Source organism: Nuphar pumila, chromosome 7, assembly GCF_984573655.1.
Source record: "Nuphar pumila chromosome 7, dmNupPumi1.hap1.1, whole genome shotgun sequence".
In the NCBI taxonomy this organism is placed as follows: domain Eukaryota; kingdom Viridiplantae; phylum Streptophyta; class Magnoliopsida; order Nymphaeales; family Nymphaeaceae; genus Nuphar; species Nuphar pumila.
Window position 1 is genome coordinate 124,032,218 of NC_143255.1, and position 23,031 is coordinate 124,055,248.

General features: G+C 37.1%; 1 protein-coding gene across 1 annotated transcript; it reads right to left on the reverse strand.

The window, feature by feature from the left end:
* Positions 1-584: 584 nt before the first annotated feature.
* On the reverse strand, positions 585-22,716 carry LOC149833314 (uncharacterized). The gene is made up of 9 exons (XM_090015045.1): positions 22,521-22,716; positions 18,328-18,394; positions 16,887-16,915; positions 16,564-16,769; positions 2,764-2,882; positions 2,318-2,422; positions 2,157-2,232; positions 1,882-2,035; positions 585-1,092 (listed from the first exon to the last, which is right to left on the reverse strand). Exons 1-9 carry the CDS (start codon positions 22,704-22,706, stop codon positions 934-936), a joined length of 1,101 nt encoding a protein of 366 aa, XP_089871171.1. The 5' UTR covers positions 22,707-22,716; the 3' UTR covers positions 585-933.
* Between the last annotated feature and the right edge of the window lie 315 nt (positions 22,717-23,031).

The following is a 23,031-nucleotide window of genomic DNA, read 5'->3' on the forward strand; positions in this document are numbered from 1 at the left end:
AAAGTACCCTGGGATTTTTCCTTTGCCGATATTTTATGAAGAGAGATTGTGACAATGATTCAAAGCCATAGATTAAGACGAATTTAATAAAATATTAAATGCTTAAGAATGCTTGTCTGTACAAGGTGCTGGTATATCTTTTGCATTCTACAAAGATCCTAGAGGTTGGGTATTCTGTCCTGCCTCCCGTGGAGCATTGTTCTAGGAATCCATTACAAGCTTGAAAGCATTCATCATATAAAAATGACAGGGTATAGAAAGGCCAGAATATCCAGTGTGATTTCCAAACAAAGGGAAGAAGAAAGTTATAGCTATGAAGAAAGCCCAACAATCAAACTTCACACATATTGGTGCGATCTCTATGAGACACTGTGACAGAGACTACCCACCTTCCTCTTCTTTTTGCTTTACAAAGCTAGTTTGTTTTTCCTTGGTATTTTGGACCATGCAGGATAGCATTAACATATGCAGGCATAGGCAAAAATAAGAACTGCAGCAACAAGAAAACAGCACCCAAAGGGAAACTATAGAAAACAATACAAGAGAAAAAAGAAAATTCACAGCAATTGGCTCTATCCCCTCAATGACAGAAATTTTGCTTTAAATTCCCAGTCTTTTTAGGGTGTCAATGCAGTCTTTGAACCCAACATAGTAGCAGAAGATCCAATATACAAAATCGCTGTCACTTTGTAATCTGGAGCTAGGAGGCCTCCTCTATCACCAGGTTTTCGAGTCCATCGCTAATAATTTAGTGGAAGGGAGCAAACAAAACCTCTCACAGGAAGTGGCCTTTCCTTTTGCTCGCTCGTAGGGGCCACCGACATGCCTTCAGCCAATCCTTATGTAATCTGATCTCAGGCGCATTCTAGCTAAGCACTTCACTTTATATCTTGATGCCACATTACAAAAGGAACCAGAACAAGGTAGGAACCTTTACAGGGCACTGGAGCGTCCATCTAGGGCAGACAACTTATCATGGAAAAGTTTATTTGAACATCTCCATAGTCTTTGAGCAAGTTCTTTATTATATGACAGTGCAGATGACTCAATTGTCCTACCATTTCCACCGAAGAAATACTGCCCCGAAGCATCCTACTTGACGAAAATGTTGCAGATCCATCAGCGTATATTAATGACCAACATGCAATAGGATCACAATTGGTTAATTTAAAATTAGATAGCATCTACAAAATAGGGCCCTCCAAAACACGAAATGAAGTCATTTCTACAGTATGCTATGATGCATGTTACCTCGTCCATGCAGGAATTCTAAGATGTCTTCCAGAAAGACATTTAAGCTCTGTTTGGGACCCGGATTTGAGAGGGAACTGGGGATCTACCGAATCCTCTATAATACCAGATTTGGGAGATGAGAGGCCAACTCACCCTTCCTGACTTCCCCTCACCCCTCATCTTCCTCCCAACCCAGGCTCCCATACAGAGCCTTAATAGTGTGTTGATGATGTCAGTGGGGTGCAACACTAGTTTAATCTGCCCAAAGGGAGGTATCCTTACCCTCATTAAAATGGACTATCCACAAATTATTCCTGGATTATCTTAAAATGAAGAGAAACTGGGCCAGATGTTATGGCTAGACTAATAGAGTTAGCGACTAGAGACACTACCTTAATCAAGGGTCGGGGGATATACGCTAGATACCCATTAATAATATTATATCCAAGAAATAGCAGCAGGATTAAAAAAAATCTTGCATCAAACTTTTCAGTCCAGCAAACAATGATTATGGCTTGTGATCAGAATCAGAAAATGATGGTTAATTATGACCTATGCATAGCAAATATTTCAGCTCGTTGATATCATACTGCTTAACACAGTCATGATTTATAATGCACATCTCAAAAAAAACAATGCCAAACTTACAGGAGGTGCCAGAGCTGCATCAATAATGGAGCTGATCCCCATTTCAGGCGACTGCAGAAGGCCAGCAAATTCTAGGACTCTGTAAGCCATTTGAGAAATGTGTAACGGAACTTCACGCATGATGCCAGTTTTCACTACTCCAGGATCTGCAGCCCTAACAAATGAGCCCATTAAAAGCCTTCAATTAGTGGGTTGTGATGTGAACCTTAATAATTACCAAACAGAAATTATATGAAAGAACTAGACCAAGAATAGAGAAGTTTGTGAAAACATACGTTACTGAGACATGATGTGATGGATCGGAGAGGCAAAGTTGCCGATGAAGCTCATAAGAGAACATAAGCAAGCATACTGAGAGTTTACAGCAAGAGTTAACATTAGTCATCATGCATGGATATATTTTATACAATAAAATTTGCAAGTAATGCCAACTTACACTTCGAATATTCATATATGCGAGCAAATGGGTAGCCTTTTGAACAATGGAAAGCTTGCAAATCCCCAGTAACCAATGTTTCCTCACTGACATGTACATCCGATACTACAGAACAGAGCAGTGAAAAAACTTATCATAATGGTGCATGATGTTAGAAATTTATGCAATTCTCCATTTCTTCTTTCATTTTTATGCTAGCGGCAGTGCCCAAATGGGCTTCAAACCCAAGAATCCGCAGCTAACAAACTGCCACCTTAATGTCTAGTCATTAGATCCAATGGGACAATTTGTGGAAAGCTATAGTTAAGAAATGATTAACAGAACCTTCTATGAATCTAAACTTTGATTTTATTTAAAAGCATGAGTAGATGACAAGGATACAACACATTTCCATTTTGCTGTTATTTTTATGGAATACATAATGGCAGGGTTGAAAGCTTGCTCACTGAATCGATGGGTAAACGATGTCACGTTAACTATTCGAGAAGGCTGATAACTGTTTCTGAGCAGTGGTAGAAGGAGATTGGTAAGTGAAAAGGCCCCAAAATAGTTTGTTCCAATCATCCTGGCCACACAAAAAATGACGGTAATTGTAAAGCTTATATGACAGTCGGACAGAAAAGACTACAAATGCATTAGTGAAAAAAGTAAATTAGACTATGACTGCATGGTACCTAGAGTGAGTTGCTTAATGCAAATTTCATACATCAACCATGTAGTCAGACTAAAAAGTTGGATCATTAACAACATCAAAGTGCAAAACAAGAAGAAATGGCAGAAGGTAAGCCATACTTTTACCTTTCTAGCAAATCTTTTTCAATATAATGAGAGAGATTAGGCCAAGCGCATGATACAAATAAAGAACGAGAATGAACAAGCACCGGAGACACAACAAGAGAATATAAAATTGCATATTAACTTCATCATTCTCATCGAACGCTAGTATGACAGCATTATTTTTAAAGTTGGAGTAAGATACAATAATATAACAAGAATCTTATTTGAAACTGCTTAATGCTCTTGTAAGAGCAAGCCCAGTGGTAAGGGTGGTGTGTGTGTGTGTATAGATAGATAAAAACCATGAACCCTCACACCTCGTGAATCAGGTTCTCCATCACTACAAATGAACAAAGAAAGAGACAAGTAGACAGCGATTGTAATTAAACTAGATGCAGTTAATGGACTGAAAATCTGATAACATGTCTTCTTCGCATAAATCAGTCACCATTTAAAAACAAGTGATAAGAAAAATTATAAAAATAAATTAAAATAATGAAAAGTATTGTGACGATATCAAAATAATAAACATTGTTCATTTTGGAATTTTATCTTGGAGTTTTATATGATAAAAAGACCTTAAATGCAATAAATTGATAATATGGTGATATTCAGTAAATATGACGCATGCTAAAGAAAAATCGAACCCAATGCCTAAATTGTATGCATTTGTTTGTGAGCTAAACATGAAATGTGTAGAGTCGCCAATAGGCTGGCCTGGTGCAGCCAGTAAAATGGATGGGTGTGTTAGAAAATAGTACATATATGTATATATATAAATACGTATTTAAAGTACATACGTATATATTTGTAATCTTTTATAAATAAGATGCTTTCAAAAACATTGTCCAATGAAATTCTCTTTAAAAAATTATTCAAATATGAACCTGACTATCAAAGACTGAGAATCTTTGGTTGCAAATGTTATGTTTTAAATGATAAAGGAGATAAATTGTACTCTAAGGCTATTCTCTGTGCTTTCATTGGTTATTCTGAAACACAAAAAGGATTTAAATGTTATGATATAAAAAATGATAAACTTCTCATCTCAAGGAATGTTAATTTTGTTGAAAATGAGAGTGGATTTGAAGGAAACATGTCGCAAGACGTGAATTCTGATTACTCATTCTTGTTTAAACTATTGTCTAATAATGAAAATATTTGTGTAGAACCTCTTATTGAGAATATAACAACAGCGGAACCAATAGTATACACTAGAAGGAATCAAAATACAACCAATGAACATGAAAATCAAAGTAATCATGAAGTATTAGAAATATCATCAGAACAAACGACTATTTGTAGATCTGAACAAACATCAAGGATCTCAAATAAATTTGTATCTTATGACTCATTCTCACCTAAACATAGAGCGTGTCTTATAGCTATTTATTCTTACTTTGAACCCTCATGTTACAATGAAGCCAAAAATTTACCCGAGTAGATAAAAGCTATGCATATAGAATTAGATGCTCTTAAAGAAGCTAATACTTGAGAAATTCTAAATTTACCCATCAGAAAGAAGACCATAGGTTGTAAATGGGTTTTTAAGGTAAAAACCAAAAGTGATGGATCCTTGAAAAGACATAAAGTCAGGCTAGTTGCCAAAATATATTCTCAAGAATACGGAGTTGATTACGAAAAAACTTTTGCTTCTGTTGTCAGGATGACCACAGTTCGAATGTTTGTAGCTATTTCAGCTATTAAAAAATAAAATATATTTCAAATGGATGTTAAAAGGGCTTTTTTGAATGAAAATCTTAATGAGGACTTATACATGGATGTTCCACTAGGATTGATAATTTCTTCAGGAAGAGTGCTTAAATTAAAAAAGGTGGTTTGATACTTTTTAACAATGTTATCAAAAGATATAGTTTTAAACCATGCTATACTGATACAGCTTTATTTACCAAGAATTCTCCTGCAGGGATTATAATTTTACTTTTGTATGTTGATGATATGTTGATTACAAGTAGTGACGAAGAAGGAATCAAGAAAGTAAAACACTTTTTAAAAAAATTCTTTGAAATGAGAGATCTTGGGTTTCTAACATACTTTCGTGGTATAGAAGTATCCTACTCTAACAGAGGATACATATTGTCACAAACAAAGTTTGCTTCAGATATTATTGACAGGTCAGAACTATCAGATGATAAAGTTGTTGACACACTAGAGATTGTTGGAATGAAGATACGAGTCAATGATGAAGTTCCCTTGGACAGCCCAAATCCCTTCAGAGAGCTCGTGGGATCCTTTATGTTGTAATGAGATATTGCGGAAATATAAAGAGTGCATACAAGCACATACAACAATGAATAAAAGAGAAAATATCACAAGTCCACGAAGGGACAATACAAGCACAAGCCTTTAAGAAGGCAACAATATACAAAGCCTCTTATTGAAAAGAGAGAGGAGCTCTCCAAGATGATAATACACAAGGGGATCACCCCTATTTATACAAGAGAAGGAGGAGGAAAAAGGAGGGCCAAAGGGCCTCAAAAGGAGAGCCAAAAGGGGGCTCCCATAGAGTCGTTGGGAGCCCCCAACGGTCACACTCCAACGACTTCTATGTTGGAGCCCCTTTAGGTCCTCAAAAATAATAAAAAATAAATAAAAAAAATAAAAAGTAAAAATTACATTTGTTCAAAAAAGAAAAAATAGTTGTTTTCTAAAACAACTGTGAAATTACAAAAATACCCCTATTGGGTATTGATGTAATAAACAGAATTTATATATATATATATATATATATATATATATATATATATATATATATATATATATATATATATATATATATATATATATATATAATAGGTACATTTTAACACCCCCCCTCAAACTTTACGGGGGAAGGACGGAAAGTTTGCCGAGAAGAAACATGAACCGAGGAGCCGGAAGAGCTTTAGTGAAGAAGTCTGCCAATTGATATTCTGAAGTGACATATGGCAGAGCAATAGTTCCTCGTAAAAATTCGTCACGAACATAGTGGCAATCCATTTCGATATGTTTCGTACGTTCATGAAAAGTATGATTGCTTGCAATATAGATGGCACTCTTATTGTCGCAACACAGCTTTGAGGCTTCAGTAATATCAACTCCCATATATTTAAGCAAACTGTGAAGCCATACAAGTTCCATTGTTGTGGTTGCCATTGCCCGGTACTCAGCTTCAGTGGATGATAGTGAAACTTTCTGCTGCTTCTTGCATCGCCAGGCAATCAATGAGTCCCCTAAAAAGACACAAAAACCAGTAGTTGAGACTCGATCATTGGGATTACCTCCCCAATCTGCATCAGTATAAGCAAGAAGATTCAAAGGGGAAGAGGAGGATAGAAATAGCCCTTTATTGATGGTATTCCGAATGTAGCGGATGATTCGGAGAACCGCACTCATATGCACGGTTGTAGGAGCATGCTGAAATTGACTGACTGAGTGAACCGCATGAGTGATATCTGGTCTGGTGATGGTTAAATATGTAAGAGACCCAATGAGTTGTCTGTACGGTGTAGGATCTTCCAGAAGAACCCCATCCTCTAACCGCAACTTGGCATTAATAACCTCGGGAGTCTCTACCTTCTTATCATCAGAAATCCCAGACTTAGAACATATATCTGCAGCAAGCTTCATTTGTGACAAAATATATCCTCTAGGAGAATATGCAACCTCAATTCCAAGAAAATATCTGAGAAAACCTAAATCAGACATATCAAAATTATCTTTTAACATATTTTTAACATTAATAATACTACTTTGATCATTTCCAGTGATAATCATATCATCAACATAAAGCAACAAAATTACGATACTAGAACCTGCATTTTTAACAAAAAGAGCAGTGTCAGTATAACAAGAATGAAATCCTAATTTTATCATGATATCACTAAAACGATCATACCAAGCCTTAGGAGCTTGTTTAAGACCATATAATGCCTTTAAAAGCCGAAGTGTTTGACCTTGCTTAATATTTATTCTGGGTGGTGGATCCATATAAACTTCTTCACTTAAACTTCCATTTAAAAAAGCATTTTTTACGTCAAGTTGATAAATAGGCCATTTTTTGGTTGATGCGACAGCTATTAAGGTTCTGACACTTGTCATACGAGCTACGGGGGCGAATGTTTCTTCGTAATCAATACCATATTCTTGGGAGTATCCTTTAGCAACCAATCTTGCTTTATATCGTTCCAAAGAGCCATCGCTTTTAGTTTTAACTTTGAAGACCCAACGACAACCAATAGGTTTTTTGTGTGAGGGTAGATCAACTATTTCCCAAGTATTGGCCTTTTTTAAAGCATTTAGTTCAACTTGCATTGCTTCAACCCAATGAGGTATAGATTTAGCTTGATTATAGTGAGTTGGTTCAAAATAAGAGTGTAGAGTTATCAAACATGCCCGATAGTTGGGAGTTAAAGAGTCATAGGAGACAAACCTATTTGGGGGTATTGATATTCTAGAAGAATGCCTAACTTGTGGTTCCTCAATTGATTCGGAAATTTGAGAGTATTTTTCGAGGGCACTAATAGGTTTTTCTTGATTTCTTCTTGAGTAAACATTGATATTGGCATTGCTATCATGGACATTTGTATTTGAATTACTATCATTTGAGAGTGTTATGTCAAGAGGGGATACCTCGTGAGTGTCATCTATGTTTTCAAGAGAATCTTCTTGTATGTCATCAATAAGATCATATAAGAATACATAATCGATTTCATTTGTTTTTTCTATTTTATCAAAACCGTTTTCTTCTTCGAGAAATGTTACATCTTTTGAAACATACAGTTTATCATTCTTAAAATCATAACATCTATACCCTTTTTGATTTTCACCATATCCAAAAAATACACATTCAATTGCTTTGGGAGATAACTTATCCCTTTTATGTAGTAGGACAAAACATTTGCAACCAAAAATACGAAGTCGATTAAAATCGGGTGAAAACTTAAAGAGTTTCTCATAGGGAGAAGCATTTTTTAACTTAGAAGAGGGCATTCTATTGATTAGATAGGTTGAGGTAAGAACGGCTTACGCCCAAAATTTTTTTGGAATATTTCTAGACACAAGCAATGTTCTAGCGGTTTCTATAATGTGCCTATGTTTCCTTTCCGCTAGGCCATTTTGTTGAGGAGTCCTAGGACATGACTTTTGATGACAAATGCCATTTTGGTTTAAATAGTTTTGGAATTCGTGAGATAAGTATTCACCACCGGAATCGGATCTTAAAATAGATATGTTACTTTGAAATTGATTTTGAACCTTTTTATGAAAATCTTTAAAGAAAGTAAATACTTCCGACTTATGACTAAGGAAATAAATCCAAACATACCGAGTAAAGTCATCAATAAACGTAACATAATATGAATAACCCCCTTTAGACATAACCGGAGAAGGACCCCAAACATCCGAATGCACCAATTCAAAAGGCCTTGATGAGAAAAAAGATCTAGTTGGAAAAGGAATAGACTTCATTTTTCCAAAAATGCAATCTTTGCAATTAATTTCTTTTTCCTTACAAAATTTGTTTCCAAAAGGAAAGAGATACATTTTGGAATAACTTGGATGACCAAGTCTTTTATGCCAAGTTTCCATATTTTTTTCTTGGACATAAGAACAAAAAAAGTTTGTAGGGAGATCAAGATGGTCCATATAATAGAGGTCTCCCTTTCTATGGCCTTGCCCAATCCGCTTCCCGGACCGGAGATCCTGCACAAAGCAACCATTAGATGAGAAAGATATTTCACATCCATGGTCGGCAATTTGAGAAACCGAAAAAAGGTTTAAATTTAATTTGGGAACAACTCTTACTTTTGGAACACAAAAATTTTGAGAATCTTTAAAGGAGCCAATACTTGAAATTTTCAAAAAGGTTTCATCGGCCGTTGAGACACAAGAGTCCTTTGAATTGATGCAAACATCACTAAGTGCATTCTCATGAGGGGTCATATGAAAAGAAGCTCCGGAATCAAGGATCCAAGAATACGTACCGGGTGATGATGTTGAAGCAATGGCCGCACCCGATGTGGAGGAAGAAACTTTAAGCATTTGTTGGAGAGCCATAGATATTTGTCCAAGAGTTTCTTTAATGTCATTGTTTTTGCCTTCATCTTCTTTGGAGGTGGTTTCTTCAAGAGAGGCTACTTTAGGCTTGAAGGCTCCCATAAGCTTTGGACAAACGGGTCTAATGTGACCCGGCTCATTGCAATAATGACAAACAATCATTTTTCTTCCTCCATTGTAGTTCCCTTGTTTCCCAAAATGAGGAGGCTTATAGGTTCTAACATTGTTACCCGGTTTGGATACGGCAAGGACTTCATCAACATGCTTACTCATGCCAAGCCTTGTCTCCTCTTGAGTGATTTCGGCAATAGCATCCTCAATAGGAGGAAAAATAGATCTATGGAGAAGTGAGGATCTCACTTGCTCAAATTCGGGGCATAGCCCAAAAAGAAATTGAAACAATCGCTCTTGTTCCATTTGTTTTTGTCTTAAATCAACATCTTCCATAGAAACCCACTTTGGCTCTAAAAGAGCCAATTCATCCCATAGTGGGTTAAGGGCACTATAGTAGTCTTGAATGCTAGAATCACCTTGCTTGGTGGTTCTAACTTTTTCTTGCAAGAAGTAAGCTCTTGCAAGATCCTTTTGGGTATACATACCCCTCATAAAGGACCAAGCCTCATTGGCTCTACGAAATTTAGCTATATTAGCACATACCTTAAGCTCCACATTGTTCATAAACCACGCAAGGATTTTTGCGTGATTGCTTTCCCAATCTTCTACTTCCTTTTGATGATTTTCAATGGCCTTGAGACGAGCATCTCCCTCAAGAGCTTTTTCTTGATCTTCTTCCATTTTTGTGAGCATGAGCTTAGGTTCCGGAACGGTCCCCATGACATAACCCCAAAGCTTCTTCCCTTTGAGATTATTCTCCATTGCCGATGCCCACATCATATAGTTCTTTCCATTGAGTTTGAAAGAAAGATCAATCTTTGTCTCCATGATGTTGCCAAGAAGTGAGAAGATGTCCACCAAAATAAGAGATACACGAACCACACTTTTCCTTCAAGAATCGAGTGGCTCTGATACCATGTAATGAGATATTGCGAAAATATAAAGAGTGCATACAAGCACATACAACAATGAATAAAAGAGAAAATATCACAAGTCCACGAAGGGACAATACAAGCACAAGCCTTTAAGAAGGAAACAATATACAAAGCCTCTTATTGAAAAGAGAGAGGAGCTCTCCAAGATGATAATACACAAGGGGATCACCCCTATTTATACAAGAGAAGGAGGAGGAAAAAGGAGGGCCAAAGGGCCTCAAAAGGAGAGCCAAAAGGGGGCTCCCATAGAGTCGTTGGGAGCCCCCAACGGTCACATTTGTGACCGTTGGGGGCTCCAACGACTTCTATGTTGGAGCCCCTTTAGGTCCTCAAAAATAATAAAAAAGAAATAAAAAAAATAAAAAGTAAAAATTACATTTGTTCAAAAAAGAAAAAATAGTTGTTTTCTAAAACAACTGTGAAATTACAAAAATACCCCTATTGGGTATTGATGTAATAAACAGAATTTATATATATATATATATATATATATATATATATATATATATATATATATATATATATACATAATAGGTACATTTTAACATATGTATCTAAGTATTATAAGACCTAACATAGCTCATGTTGTACATATAGCCAGTCAATTTCAACATGCTCTAACATCAGCTCATATGAGTGCAGTCATGAGAATCATTAAATATGTCAGAAGTATAATAAATAAGGGAGTTTTTATATCTTCTTCTTTCTCCTTAGATCTTATTGCATACTCTGATATTGATTGAGGAGAAGATCCAAATAATAGACGCTCAACAATTGGTTTTTGTGTGTTTTTAGGTGAATCATTGATTTCATGGAAATGCAAGAAACAACAAAAAGTGTCACTATCATCTATAGAAGCGGAATATAGAGCAATGACAACTACTACTATGAAAATCGTATGGCTCAAACAACTAATTTCAGATATGGGAATTCACCTTCAGAATCTTACAAGATTATGTTGTGATAACAAGAGCTCCATATACATTGCTCGAAATCATACATTCCATGAAAGAACTAAGCATATAGAGATGGATTATCATTTTGTTCGTGAAGAATATTTAAAGAAGACTATTGAACTTCCTTATGTAACATCAGAATATCAACTTGCGAATTTCTTCATCAAGGCACTGTGCTCACCAAGATCAGCTTTTTACTTGACAAACTTTCGATGATTTCACCATAAGTTTGAGGGAGAGTGTTAGAAAATAGTACATATATGTATATATATATAAATACGTATTTAAAGTACATACGTATATATTTGTAATCTTTTTTTTACTTCTTACTTTATTTTTTTGTTTCTTTTTACTTTGTATTTTCTGTCAATTAATGACAGACTTTGCAGCTGCACAGACACAGTATGCTAAAGCATTAGAGACGTTAGTCTGCTAATGACAGATTGTGCAGTTGCACAATCTGCTAAAGACAGATTGTGCAGCTGCATAGTCTACTAATGAATTTGAGTCGTTGGGACTGTACCCAACGACTACCTCTCTATTGGCTTCCTCTATAAATAAGGGCTTCAGCCCATTGTAAACTTCACTTATGAAAAGGGTTTTTACCATGGTTGCCAGTTGAGGAAGCGATACGGGAAGCGGGAGCGGAAAGCGAGGCACTTTCAAAATTTTAGGAAGCGGGAAGCGTGAGACCACTTAGGAGCGACTTGTGAATCGTCTCAGAAGCGAACCAGAAGCGACCTAGGAAGCAAGGGGGAAGCGAAAAAAATAAAAAAAAAATAAAAAATTAAAAAAAATTAAAAAAAATAGGGGAAGCATGATGGGAAGTGTGCTTCCCATTAAAGGGAAGCGTGCTTCCTATAAAAAGGAAGCACGCTTCGGGGAAGCGCACTTCTCCTTTTACCTAGGCGCTTCCGATAACTCTGGTTTTTACTCCCTTATATTCATTAATAAAATAGTGCATTTGAAGCACTTTGCTCACGTGTGTGGTGGTGTGGTGTGAATACTTGAATGCTACTTTGTGCTAGCATATGTTTATGAATGTCTGAAGCATCAAGTTAGTTGGAAACTTGATTGCATGTTAGGCTCTTTACATGGCCAGGTGGTGGGCATGCTGGAACTAAGCATGGTCCAGTTCCAGTCCAGGCTCAAAAGCATAGCCCAATCCTAGCCCATACAGGCCCAGCTGCCAGATCCAATAGCCACACTGATGAGCTCACTGGCCTGGCATGGCCCATAAGATGGATGGGCTGACACACTGTATGATTGGCCGCAGCATAGCCAAACCCAGCCTGCCAAAAGGCTAGCTGAGGAGTAAGCTAATCAGAGGTTGACAAAACAAATGTAAACAAAACAGTGTGAGTCTTATGCAAGATTAAAGGCCAACTAACCAAAGGTACTCATGCATTCTTGGACAGGCAGGGCCTCAAAATAAACACATTTTTGGCTGAATTACATCAGACACTTATTGAAATAATTTCCCAAGTCAATCAGACCCATGGTCAAGGCATGAAATAAGGTTAAGATTGAAGCAAACTGCTTTCTTATACTGGCTTAATTCTCAAGCCTTTTTGAAATAATAGTTATTTGGAATAATAATTCTTTTAGATGACTTCTATTCTTGATCTGATAGTTCCTAGTGGACTTATAAAAGATCTTATACTGATTAAATACATTAGCTCACTTCTCAAATCATTTCAGAAACTCCCAAAAGTTAGTGTTCTTATAAATCATATACCAGCAGAAACTGGAAATACCACTGGGTTTTCCTTTAATATCATAGGGTTGCACTGTAGTAGCTAAATTCTCACATATTTTTACTACAGATACTACCAGGAGGGGTTGAATGAGATAGATGGATGGTTAGGTCATATTATCATAACCGGCGGATCTCAGGTTTGCCCCCCTATCGTTGGAGCGTTCCCTACTGAGCAACGCGTTGTACTCTATAGGCCCGGAGGCAGTGATAAATGGGCAAGGGTTGCGAGGTCGTCGCCCAGAAGCGACGCGTCACACCGGCGCTCGGGTGTGGTGTCAAATAGGCAAGGGTTCCCACACTTTGTTGGACGGGTGGGGGTAAAGAAGATAGTTCAAGACCATAAAATTAGGTTAGCCACTTGGAACATAGGGTCTTTAACTGGTAAGTTGGTAGAGTTAGTAGATGTTATGTGTAGGAGAAAGATGGATATTTTATGTCTACAAGAGACCAAATGGGTAGGTGAGAAAGCAAAAGTGATAGAACCTTGGGGATATAAGATTTGGTATACAAGAATAAATAGGAATAGGAATGGAGTAGGGATTGTTATTAGTCATGAGTTTATAGATAACGTAGTTGAGGTCCGTAAGAAGGGTGATAGGATTTTACTTATTAAATTAGTATTAGGTACGGATATTATTAATATTATTAGTGTTTATGCACCTCAAATAGGTTTAGATGATTTCATTAAGCGTCAATTTTGGAAAGATTTAGATGGAGTAGTACAAGGGATATCTTATGGAGAAAAGTTTTTCATCGGCGGTGACCTTAATGGACATGTAGGCATTAGTAGGGATGAATTTGAGAGTATCCATGGAGGCTATGGTATAGAAGAAAGAAACGAAAGTGGAGAAAGGATTTTAGATTTTGGTTTGTCCTATGATATGATCTTAGCAAACACTTGGTTTAGGAAGAGGGAGTCTCACCTACTAACATTTAAAAGTGGGGTTAATACGAGTCAGTAGATTTTTTTCTACTTAGAAAGAGAGATAGGAGTTATTGCATCGATTGTAAGGTTATACCGAGAGAAAGTGTAGCTACACAACATAGAGTTTTAATTTTAGATCTTAGAATTAGAAAATGCCGCAAAAGGGATAGACGTAAGATAGATCCTAGAATTAAGTGGTGGACACTGAAAGGAGCTAAACAAGGAATGTTTGTAGAGCAGGTAGTTAAGGAAGTTGATTGATGTCTCGAGGAGGATTCAGAATTAATGTAGAATAAGATAGTGGGTGGCATGAGAAAGGTGGCTAAGGAGGTATTGGGTGAGTCTAAAGGCGGTGCACCGCTAGGTAAGGATACATCATGGTGGAACGAGGATGTCAAATTAGCTATTAAGGTTAAAAGAGAGTGTTATAGAAATCTAAGAGTCGTGATAATGAGAATTTGGAGAAGAAGAAAGCTAAAAAAGTAGTTCGAAACGCGAGGGATAAGGTATATAAGGAGGTTTATGACAAGTTGGATACCAAAGAGGGCGAGAAGGATATTTATAGGCTTGCAAAGATGAGAGATAGAAAATCGAGGAATCTGGGTATGGTTAGATGTATCAAAGATGAAACGCAAAGGGTTTTAGTCAAAGATAAGGAGATTAAGGAGAGATGAAAAGATTATTTTGATAAGCTATTTAATGGAAGTCATGCTTAGGATCTTGGAGACTTCTCCATTCCTTTTCATGAGATGAATCGTGACTTCATACGCAAGATTCAAAAGAAAGAAATTGCAGAGACTTTGAAGAAAATGAAATCAAGAAGGGCAGTTGGTCCAGATGGTATACCTATCGAGGCTTGAAAATGTTTGGGTGGGAAAGGTTTAGAATGGTTGACAAATCTTTTTAACAAGATTTGGCGAACAAATAAGATGCCTAATGAGTGGAGGAAGAGTACTTTGGTGCCTCTATATAAGAATAAGGGTGATATACAATATTGCACAAACTATCGTGGTATAAAACCCATGAGTCATACTATGAAACTTTGGGAGAGGGTGATTGAGTATAGGTTGAGGAAGGTTGTCATGATATCGGAGAATCAATTTGGTTTTATGCCTGGAAAATCAACTATGGAAGTTATACATCTTCTTAGACAACTTATTGAGAGATATAGAGAGAGGAACAAAGATTTGCATATCGTTTTTATTGATTTGGAGAAGGCACACAATAGAGTACCTAGGGATGTTCTCTGGTAGACAATGATGAAGAAAGGTGTTTCTCTCAAGTATATTAGTATAATTAAATATATGTACGAAGGAGTAGTAACCAATGTCCGAACTTGTGGAGGGGTGACAACCATTTTTTCTATAATGGTTGGGTTACATCAAGGATTTGCATTAAGCTCTTTCCTATTTGCTATAGTGATGGATGAGCTTACGAGATCAATTCAAGAAAATATGTCGTGGTGTATGTTGTTTGTTGTGATTGATGAGTCTAGAGCTAGGGTTAATGCTAAGTTAGAATTACGGAGACAGACATTGGAAGCAAGAGGTTTTAAGTTGAGTAAGAGTAAGACAGAATATATGGAATGTCGGTTTAGTAGCAACGAAGTAGTGATGGGAGTGTAGTGAAGCTTGGTGAGCAAGAAATTTCAAATATTTGGGATCTATCATTCAAAAGTATGGAGAAATTGATAGAAATGTAAATCATAGGATAAAGGTTGGGTGGATGAAATGGAAAAGTGCAACTGGAGTGTTGTGCGATCGTAGAATGCCATTGCGGTTGAAGGAAAAGTTTTATAGGACGACAATTAGGCCCGCTTTACTATATGATACCGAATGTTGGGCTGCCAAGAGACATCATATTCAAAAAATGAGTGTAGCTGAGATGCATATGCTTAGATGGATGTGTGGAAATACAATAAAAGATAAGATTTGAAACGAGGAGATTCGTAAGAAGGTAGGTGTTGCATCCATTGAAAATAAGATGTGAGAGAATCGTTTAGGGTGGTTTGGACATATTCGGCGAAGGCCTAATGATGCTCCAGTTAGAAGGATGGAGAAATGGAAAAATATATTAGTTAAAAGAGGTTGGGGTAGGCCTAAAAAAACTTGGATGGAGATGATAGGAAAGGATATGAATGCTTTGAACCTCACCGAGGACATGGCATTAGATAGAAATGATTGGAGGAGAAGGATTCATGTGGAAGACCAGAATAATTTTCTTTTTTGGTTCATATCGCCGACCCCAATTGTTTTGGGATGAAGGCGTAGTTGTTGTTGTAGTTTCACAGAAACAACTTCAGGTCTATTTATCAACGAATGAAAAGTCATGGCAATATCATAAAATGAAATAGTTGACAATACGCGAGTCAGGTGATAAAGAAAGTTGGAGCAAGCTACCTAGGCAGAAATTAGATTATGTATTAGAGGCGATTGCTAAAGTCAGAAAGTTGCCTAGGCCCCTCAACCTGCAATTAGGATATCCAAGTTGGAGACACCAATAGTTTGCCTAAGCCACTAATGTTGATTAGGCAAGCAAAGGTACTGCACATAGACTAATGCTCAATATAGGTGCATTCCACTTTCTCATGTACTGAAGAATGGTGAATCAGTTAGCAGTAAGTTCTAGTTTATGGATACCGATTACTGACCACACAGTAAGAAAACCTAACAAAAAGCCATTAAACAATACAAACATATTTTGATGACAAATTAAAAAATTACCGATCATATCCATCAATCGTGTATGCCTGTGATGTTGCAAGAATCCCTGCATTATTGATCAGAAGCTGGATGGAAGGATGGAGACCAGAATCTAGAAGCCACTGTTGAACACTATCTCTAAACTTTAGCATTGAATCCAAAGATGTACAATCGACCTCAAATGCTTTCAGAAGAATATCCCTATTCTGTCTAAGCTCTGCAACAGCCTATTTTTGAAGAAATGCACTGTCAGGATGGGAGCAACAATGAAGAACGCAATGAATGGACACCAAATGCCCACTTTGAAATGCTTCAGAGTTCAGACTAGTGTCTGGTACTTTTACCTTAGATAACAATTGAGAAGAACGTCCAGCTGTAAAGGAAACAATATCAGACAACTTAGAAATAAACATACTTGCAAAATAATTTTGAAATGATAAAGAAGGCAGATGCAAAACCAACATCTAATCTCCTTCGGAGTATTAACTTAAATATGGATCAGAATAGGACCCAACATGTGAAAAAGCAATCCAACAAGCTGGCATGGAAAGCATCACATGCAGGTTCTCTTGAAAACCAAAATCACATTTATGCTGAGCAGCTTAGAGCTATACCAGCATCATTTTGGCTGTTCTGCATAAATATGATCCTAAAACTTCCACATGGAAGCAAACTGGAAATTTGTTAAATGTTCTCATGGTACCTTATAGAAATAGAAAAAGTTCTTTTACTTCACAAAATGGAATGTCATTCACAAACAGGGTATAAGGTTAGACACCTTATGCACAAGTCTTACTATACCAGAAAGGTATTACCGTATTAGACTTGGGTTACAAAAGACAAGCATAAAGATAAACGCGTAAATTCCTTAAATTACACCCTGAAGTAAAAGCAAATACTGCCTAAGAAGAAATGGATGGTGTCTACAATGTGTAACATTCAAGAATTATTAACAGCCCTTAGGTAAAAGAAAATATGGTTTTGCAGCAGACATTGAAATTTATGAAAGATATCATCATCATCAAGCCCAGAGTTACAGTCGAGGAAGCGGGAGCGGGAAGCGAGGCACTTTCAAAATTTTAGGAAGCGGGGAAGCGTGGGACCACTTAGAAGAAAATTCCGAACCGTCTCGGAAGCGAATCGGAAGCGAGGGGGAAGCGAAAAAATGAAAAAAATGGGGAAGTGTGGGGGAAGCGCGCTTCCCAAAAAAGGGGGACGCTTCCCCTCACGCTTCGGAAGCGCGACGTTTTGCGCTTCGGGGAAGCGCGCTTCCCCTTTTGCCTAGGCACTTCCGGTAACTCAGATCAAGCCTTATCCCAACATTGAAATTTATGAAAGATATAAAGGGAAAAAATGGAAGATTGGGGTATCAACAATGTGTATTCAACCCTAGAAAAAGATTTTGTACGCCTCATCACCAATAATTGAGCGAATGTCCTACATCAATGCAAGAACACTCCAAGAATCTGACAAGGGAACATTCCATTTATGAACATTCCATCTATTTGAGTAAAATTTCCATTAAAACATCACTATCCCTACCAACATATTAATCCATTTAAAAAGGATGATAATAATGGGTATTTCAATGTGAGTCTTTCCACCACTTAAATGTATTGGATGTTGTATACTTGTATCTAAGCAAGAAAAAGGGAACAATCAGAATCTCAGACAGTATAAATAAATATATTTATGAAAATTTAAGAGGACAGAGTAGGAACACCAATAACATCATTATATGAATATAAAACTTTATGCAATATTAAAATACCCGCAGATCCATACCTATAATGACATAGTAGCCTTGATTTAAAAAATATTTCACAGCTGCTGCACCCAAACCAGATGTAGCCTGCATGATTCAAGACATGTGCAGCCTGAATTTAATATAACTGCCAAGAAGAATAAAATGGATCCTTACAGCAAACATTCAAATGAACTTGGTGCTCACTTGAACATGCACAGCAGGACTCTCAACAAAAGATAATACTAAGCATAAAAAGCTGCCAGGTTGTTATCAAGAATTCCAGGTCTGTCACCATGGTGGGCTTGGGTGACTACCATAATATAATATTTACGCAAAAAAATCAAGAAGTTAATCAAAATGCAACCACAATAAAAGGAAGCTCACATATTTTTCTTCATCTATTTCATTTCAAATATCTTAGGGCTCATTTAGGGGCATGTCAAATGAAATTTGAACTTTGAGCTTTGGACTTGGATTTAGGCTTGGGTTTGGGTTTAGGTTTAGGTTTAGGTTTAGGTTACGGTTTCAATTCGATTTTGCTTGGTTTGGTCATGGTCATCCATAGACTTTGACGTATCTTTTTGGCTCTTGGGACGTTTTTATCCCCAAGACTAAGACCAACCTATTGTATGAGCTTTGATCATCCGATCTTAGACCAAGACCCAATCAGCCTACCTGTTGGAACCCTTTGACCTTGACTTGAACCTGTCCAACATCCTTCTGTGTGTCGCTTTTAATGGTCCAATATCTCTGTAGCGTCCCATTTATTCTTGCTCGTTTGTTAGTTGACCACATCTAATTTCTTGGACATTCTTGACCTCGATAAGGTTATTTTGGACCCATTGACTTCGTTATTATTCTTTGACTACGCATGGCCCTACTTGGTCATTTGGCTCTTAATGACTAGCCGTTGAGACATTTATTCCAGGTCGTTGGGTTGAGGGCTATACATACCCCAAACCAGTCTCATTCTTCTCTATCAGCTCTCAAGCTCTCGCCTCTCCCACGAGTTCTCTTCTTTTGAGTTCTCTAGCTCCTTCGAGCCTTTGAGCTCTCTCTCTCTCTCTCTCTCTCTCTCTCTCTCTCTCTCTCTCTCTCTCTCTCTCTCTCTCTCTCTCTCTCTCTAGCAGCTTAGTGCTATCCCTCTCTCTCGCTAGCACCTTAGTGATATCCCTCTCTCTCTATAGCAGCTTAGTATTATCCTTCTCTCTTTAGCATCCCCCAGCCTTGACTTAGTCAAGGGTCATTAAAGTTGAGCCTAGGGAGTGCCCAGTCCTAGTCGAGTCAAGAGACTATTCAAGGTGATCTATGTCGAGTTGTTCGGTCTCACTTAGTGTAGGGCATGGGTCGACCTTCTCGAATAGGTGAAAGCTCAGTTGTATATTGGGAGCAAAGTTGCACGAATACTCGTTACACCAAGGATTTGATCCTAAGTGAAGTACCTATAGCTTGAAAGATAGCTCATCTAATGCGTGCTTTAGAGCGCACCTAGTTCAAGCTTAGTTGTCATCCCCACCGAGTTAATTTTCCAACAATAATTGCATCAAGCATTTAAGTAGTAAGACCCATCCCAAGATGAGTGCTTTCTTATTCCTACTTCCTCAGAGCCTTTGATAGCACAATTGAAAACATCGATGGGTTCTCTGTCCTTGCGGGAATCCTTAGTAAGGTCACAGTACGACAAGTTGTTTATCATCATAATAGGTGTCAAGTGGAAGCGCATTGATGTATGTAGTTGAGGCATCCTACCAGATTGAGAGAAGGGAACCTTATTCCTACATGATCCAATCAATTTAATTAGGCACAATTAAGATATACCAGATTCCACCAAGTATACAAATGGAACCTAACCATACATGTCCTCCAATTATATCTTCTACATCATCCACACTAACAATCCATCATTTTCCCCAAAGGGAGACTTTAGCAAATAACCAAATAAAATACTTGAGCTAAAGGTTAAGTTGGCAATTCTTCTTACATCTCCCCCACCAGGGGCCTAAGTATCATAAATGCTCTCAAAATAAAGAACCTTGAACACTAGGAGAAAAGTGCATAGTCCTAACAAGATTAAGTTAATACCTAAAATTGTGGTCATTTTATTTTTATTTGTTCATACATAACCGAAGAATGCAAAAGATTCTTCAAGAGTCTCAGGTCCAAGAAGCACATGATAATACCATCAAAACCTAGTATTATGCAGGAAATTAAGTGAAGTACTCCAATACAAAGTATGGAAAGGTGTCTACAACTTTCCCGATAGGACCCACCCTCCAACTTAGAGTAGCTAGATGGGGAAGTAAAATCAATCCGTGTTCATACATAGGCTTCTTGCCACTTCAAATAGGTTCATCACTGAGGTACAACAGTGAGAAATCACAACTTTAGTTTAGCATTTTTTAGTTTTTGTGGTGATGTAATCGAACTACTATATATGAAAATATCGCAATTAATAAAAAATTTGTCATTATACAGTAAAAGTAGAATTTCTTTATCAAAGCCAAGTTTTGATTAGTAATCAAGGTTTTTATTTTCTTCTTAAAGTATGTTCATGGCATGCCAAATTCTTCATGCAGGAAATACTTTCAATGTGGATCTTTGGAATATGGCTAGTTATTGCAGGAATTTTGGGAAGTGGAGTCAAATATAGAAGAAGTGAGCTTTGAAGAATTTGGTTGTATCAAATTTTACACATTAAAGCCTTTTCTTGTGATTACTCAAGTTTCCTTTGCATCATCTTTTCACTCAGTTGATTTTCTTTGGGTTTTATTGTTGAATGTTTTGAAAAAAAGGGTGTTTTTTGACTCACAACTCCAATGACTATTTTGAGTAAGTCCTTTGTTTACACACCTTTATATTTCCTCCTCCATGTAGAATATCATGATCAGAACAAAGGCAAACATGTTTGTGACCCTCCCTTACAAGCTGCAGAGAGACTCCAACTTTTTCCATCAGCTTTTGCTATTCTTTCTAGATGTAGAAAGAGCCTTATTATAAGCCATATTGTCAAAAGTGCCAGACGATGCCTGGCCCACCCTAGGCACCTAGGTGTACCTAGGCGGCAACTAGGCATCAACTAAAAAACCATATAAAACTAATAAATTTGAAACGAAAATCTAAAAAATTATACAAAAACCTACTAAATGAAGTATAATAGTTCAAACAATTAGAAATTCACAATTTTCTTTTAAGCTGGAGCACACCCACCCCTCTGAAAAACCTGCACACGCCTAGAAACTAGGCAAGTGAAAAGAACCAAAGTCTTGTTAAAGCTCTAGCATGTTAAAGCAAAAGTCGGCATTCTTGCCAAAACCTATATAAAAAACAAAAAATAAATGTTAAGAGGCATTTCTGTTAACATTGGCTGCCACGCTCTCTAAAAATGAGCCTTAGCATTAATACCATCTTTCAGCAGTTATTTGTTAAAGTACTGATTTCTGGATTGTTGGTTTCTGTATATTAAATTTGATCTTCAAACATGCACAAAATTGACAAATATTTTCATTCAACTAAAGCTCATAAAAATAACAATGTAGGTTCCTTCTCCATGGACTTGAAAGGGAAAAACATCAGCACAAAGGAGGAGAAAAGAAAAAGTTATCCCTAGGTTACTTTTCCATGCCTTCACAACAATCAATCGCTAACAAAGCAAAACTCAGATGCTTAAGATAAAAGGAGATATTCCAAACATTAAATGAAGCTCCCAGTCCAGTCAATCAAGAGAAATATGCAAAACCATTAACTCAGACCAATCACAACAACAAAACGATAACCAACAAGGCCAAAGGTCATCATCAATAAACTCAGAGCACATAGAGAAAAGAAGCTAACTGAAACAAGAAACATGAAGTTTCCCCATCAACTAGAAAGGCAGTATAATCAGTTGCCCATTTTCTGCCCTCGATACCCATATGAAACCACCTTTGACCAAATATTAGAACATGGGCACTCGATATTTGTTCAATCAACTATTCAATGAGAAAATTGGCAATCATGGGCATTCGAAAACAGCTCAATTCAGCACTTTTTAAGTGGATTTACGTATATGGGTAATCAGATTTCAGATTGCATTTGAATTTTTTGCCACAATCCCATGCACACGGTACGGTTAATATCTATAAGAAGCATCCTAAGGATTGGTTTCTGTTCACTTCTACGCTTAAACTAGATTTTCTATATCTACCAGCATAATGGTCAAATAAGACAACAAAGAAAGAAAATGAGGGCTTACACCAGTGATGATGCAAACTGGCCTGGTTGAGGTGTCAGGGCGGCAACTAGGGTAAATGATGGTCTTCCCACAAAGGCCGTCGATGAAGAGCTTGAGGTAAGAAACCAAGAGAGAGAGAGTCCACAATAGAGACATTCTCAAGAAATCTCGTGAGAAGATGAAGTTTAAGGCCACGCGGTCCAACATCTCTCTCTCTCTCTCTCTAAACAAGCTAGGTCTCTGTTTCTGGGGCAGTTTTTCCTTGTAAATATCAAAAAAAAAACTCTTCAGAGAGAATCCGGCCCAGTAGTACTGTCTCGGAAAATTTTCAATTACGCCCAACTTCTACCTTTAGTTACAGAAGGCAGACATTTCTTTTCTAAATTTTCTGATACAAGCCTAAGTTTCTGTTTTGAAAAAGTCAAATAAGGACCTGATGTGACCAATTATTACCACAGAAATAAATCTCGCTATCAGGATTTTCTTGGCAAAGGTGGATCCTGCGATAAATTTTTAAAAAAATATTTGTCAA

What these genes read in the sequence shown, in the direction of transcription:
- LOC149833314 (XM_090015045.1), bottom strand. Translation starts at nt 22,706, where the DNA reads ATGTTGGACCGCGTGGCCTTAAACTTCATCTTCTCACGAGATTTCTTG. An exon ending in ACGATTGATGGATATGATCG is followed by an intron (nt 2,883 to 16,563) that starts GTAATTTTTTAA and finishes TTGTGTGGCCAG; the next exon opens with GATGATTGGAACAAACTATT. An exon ending in ATCGTTTACCCATCGATTCA is followed by an intron (nt 2,423 to 2,763) that starts GTGAGCAAGCTT and finishes TCTGTTCTGTAG; the next exon opens with TATCGGATGTACATGTCAGT.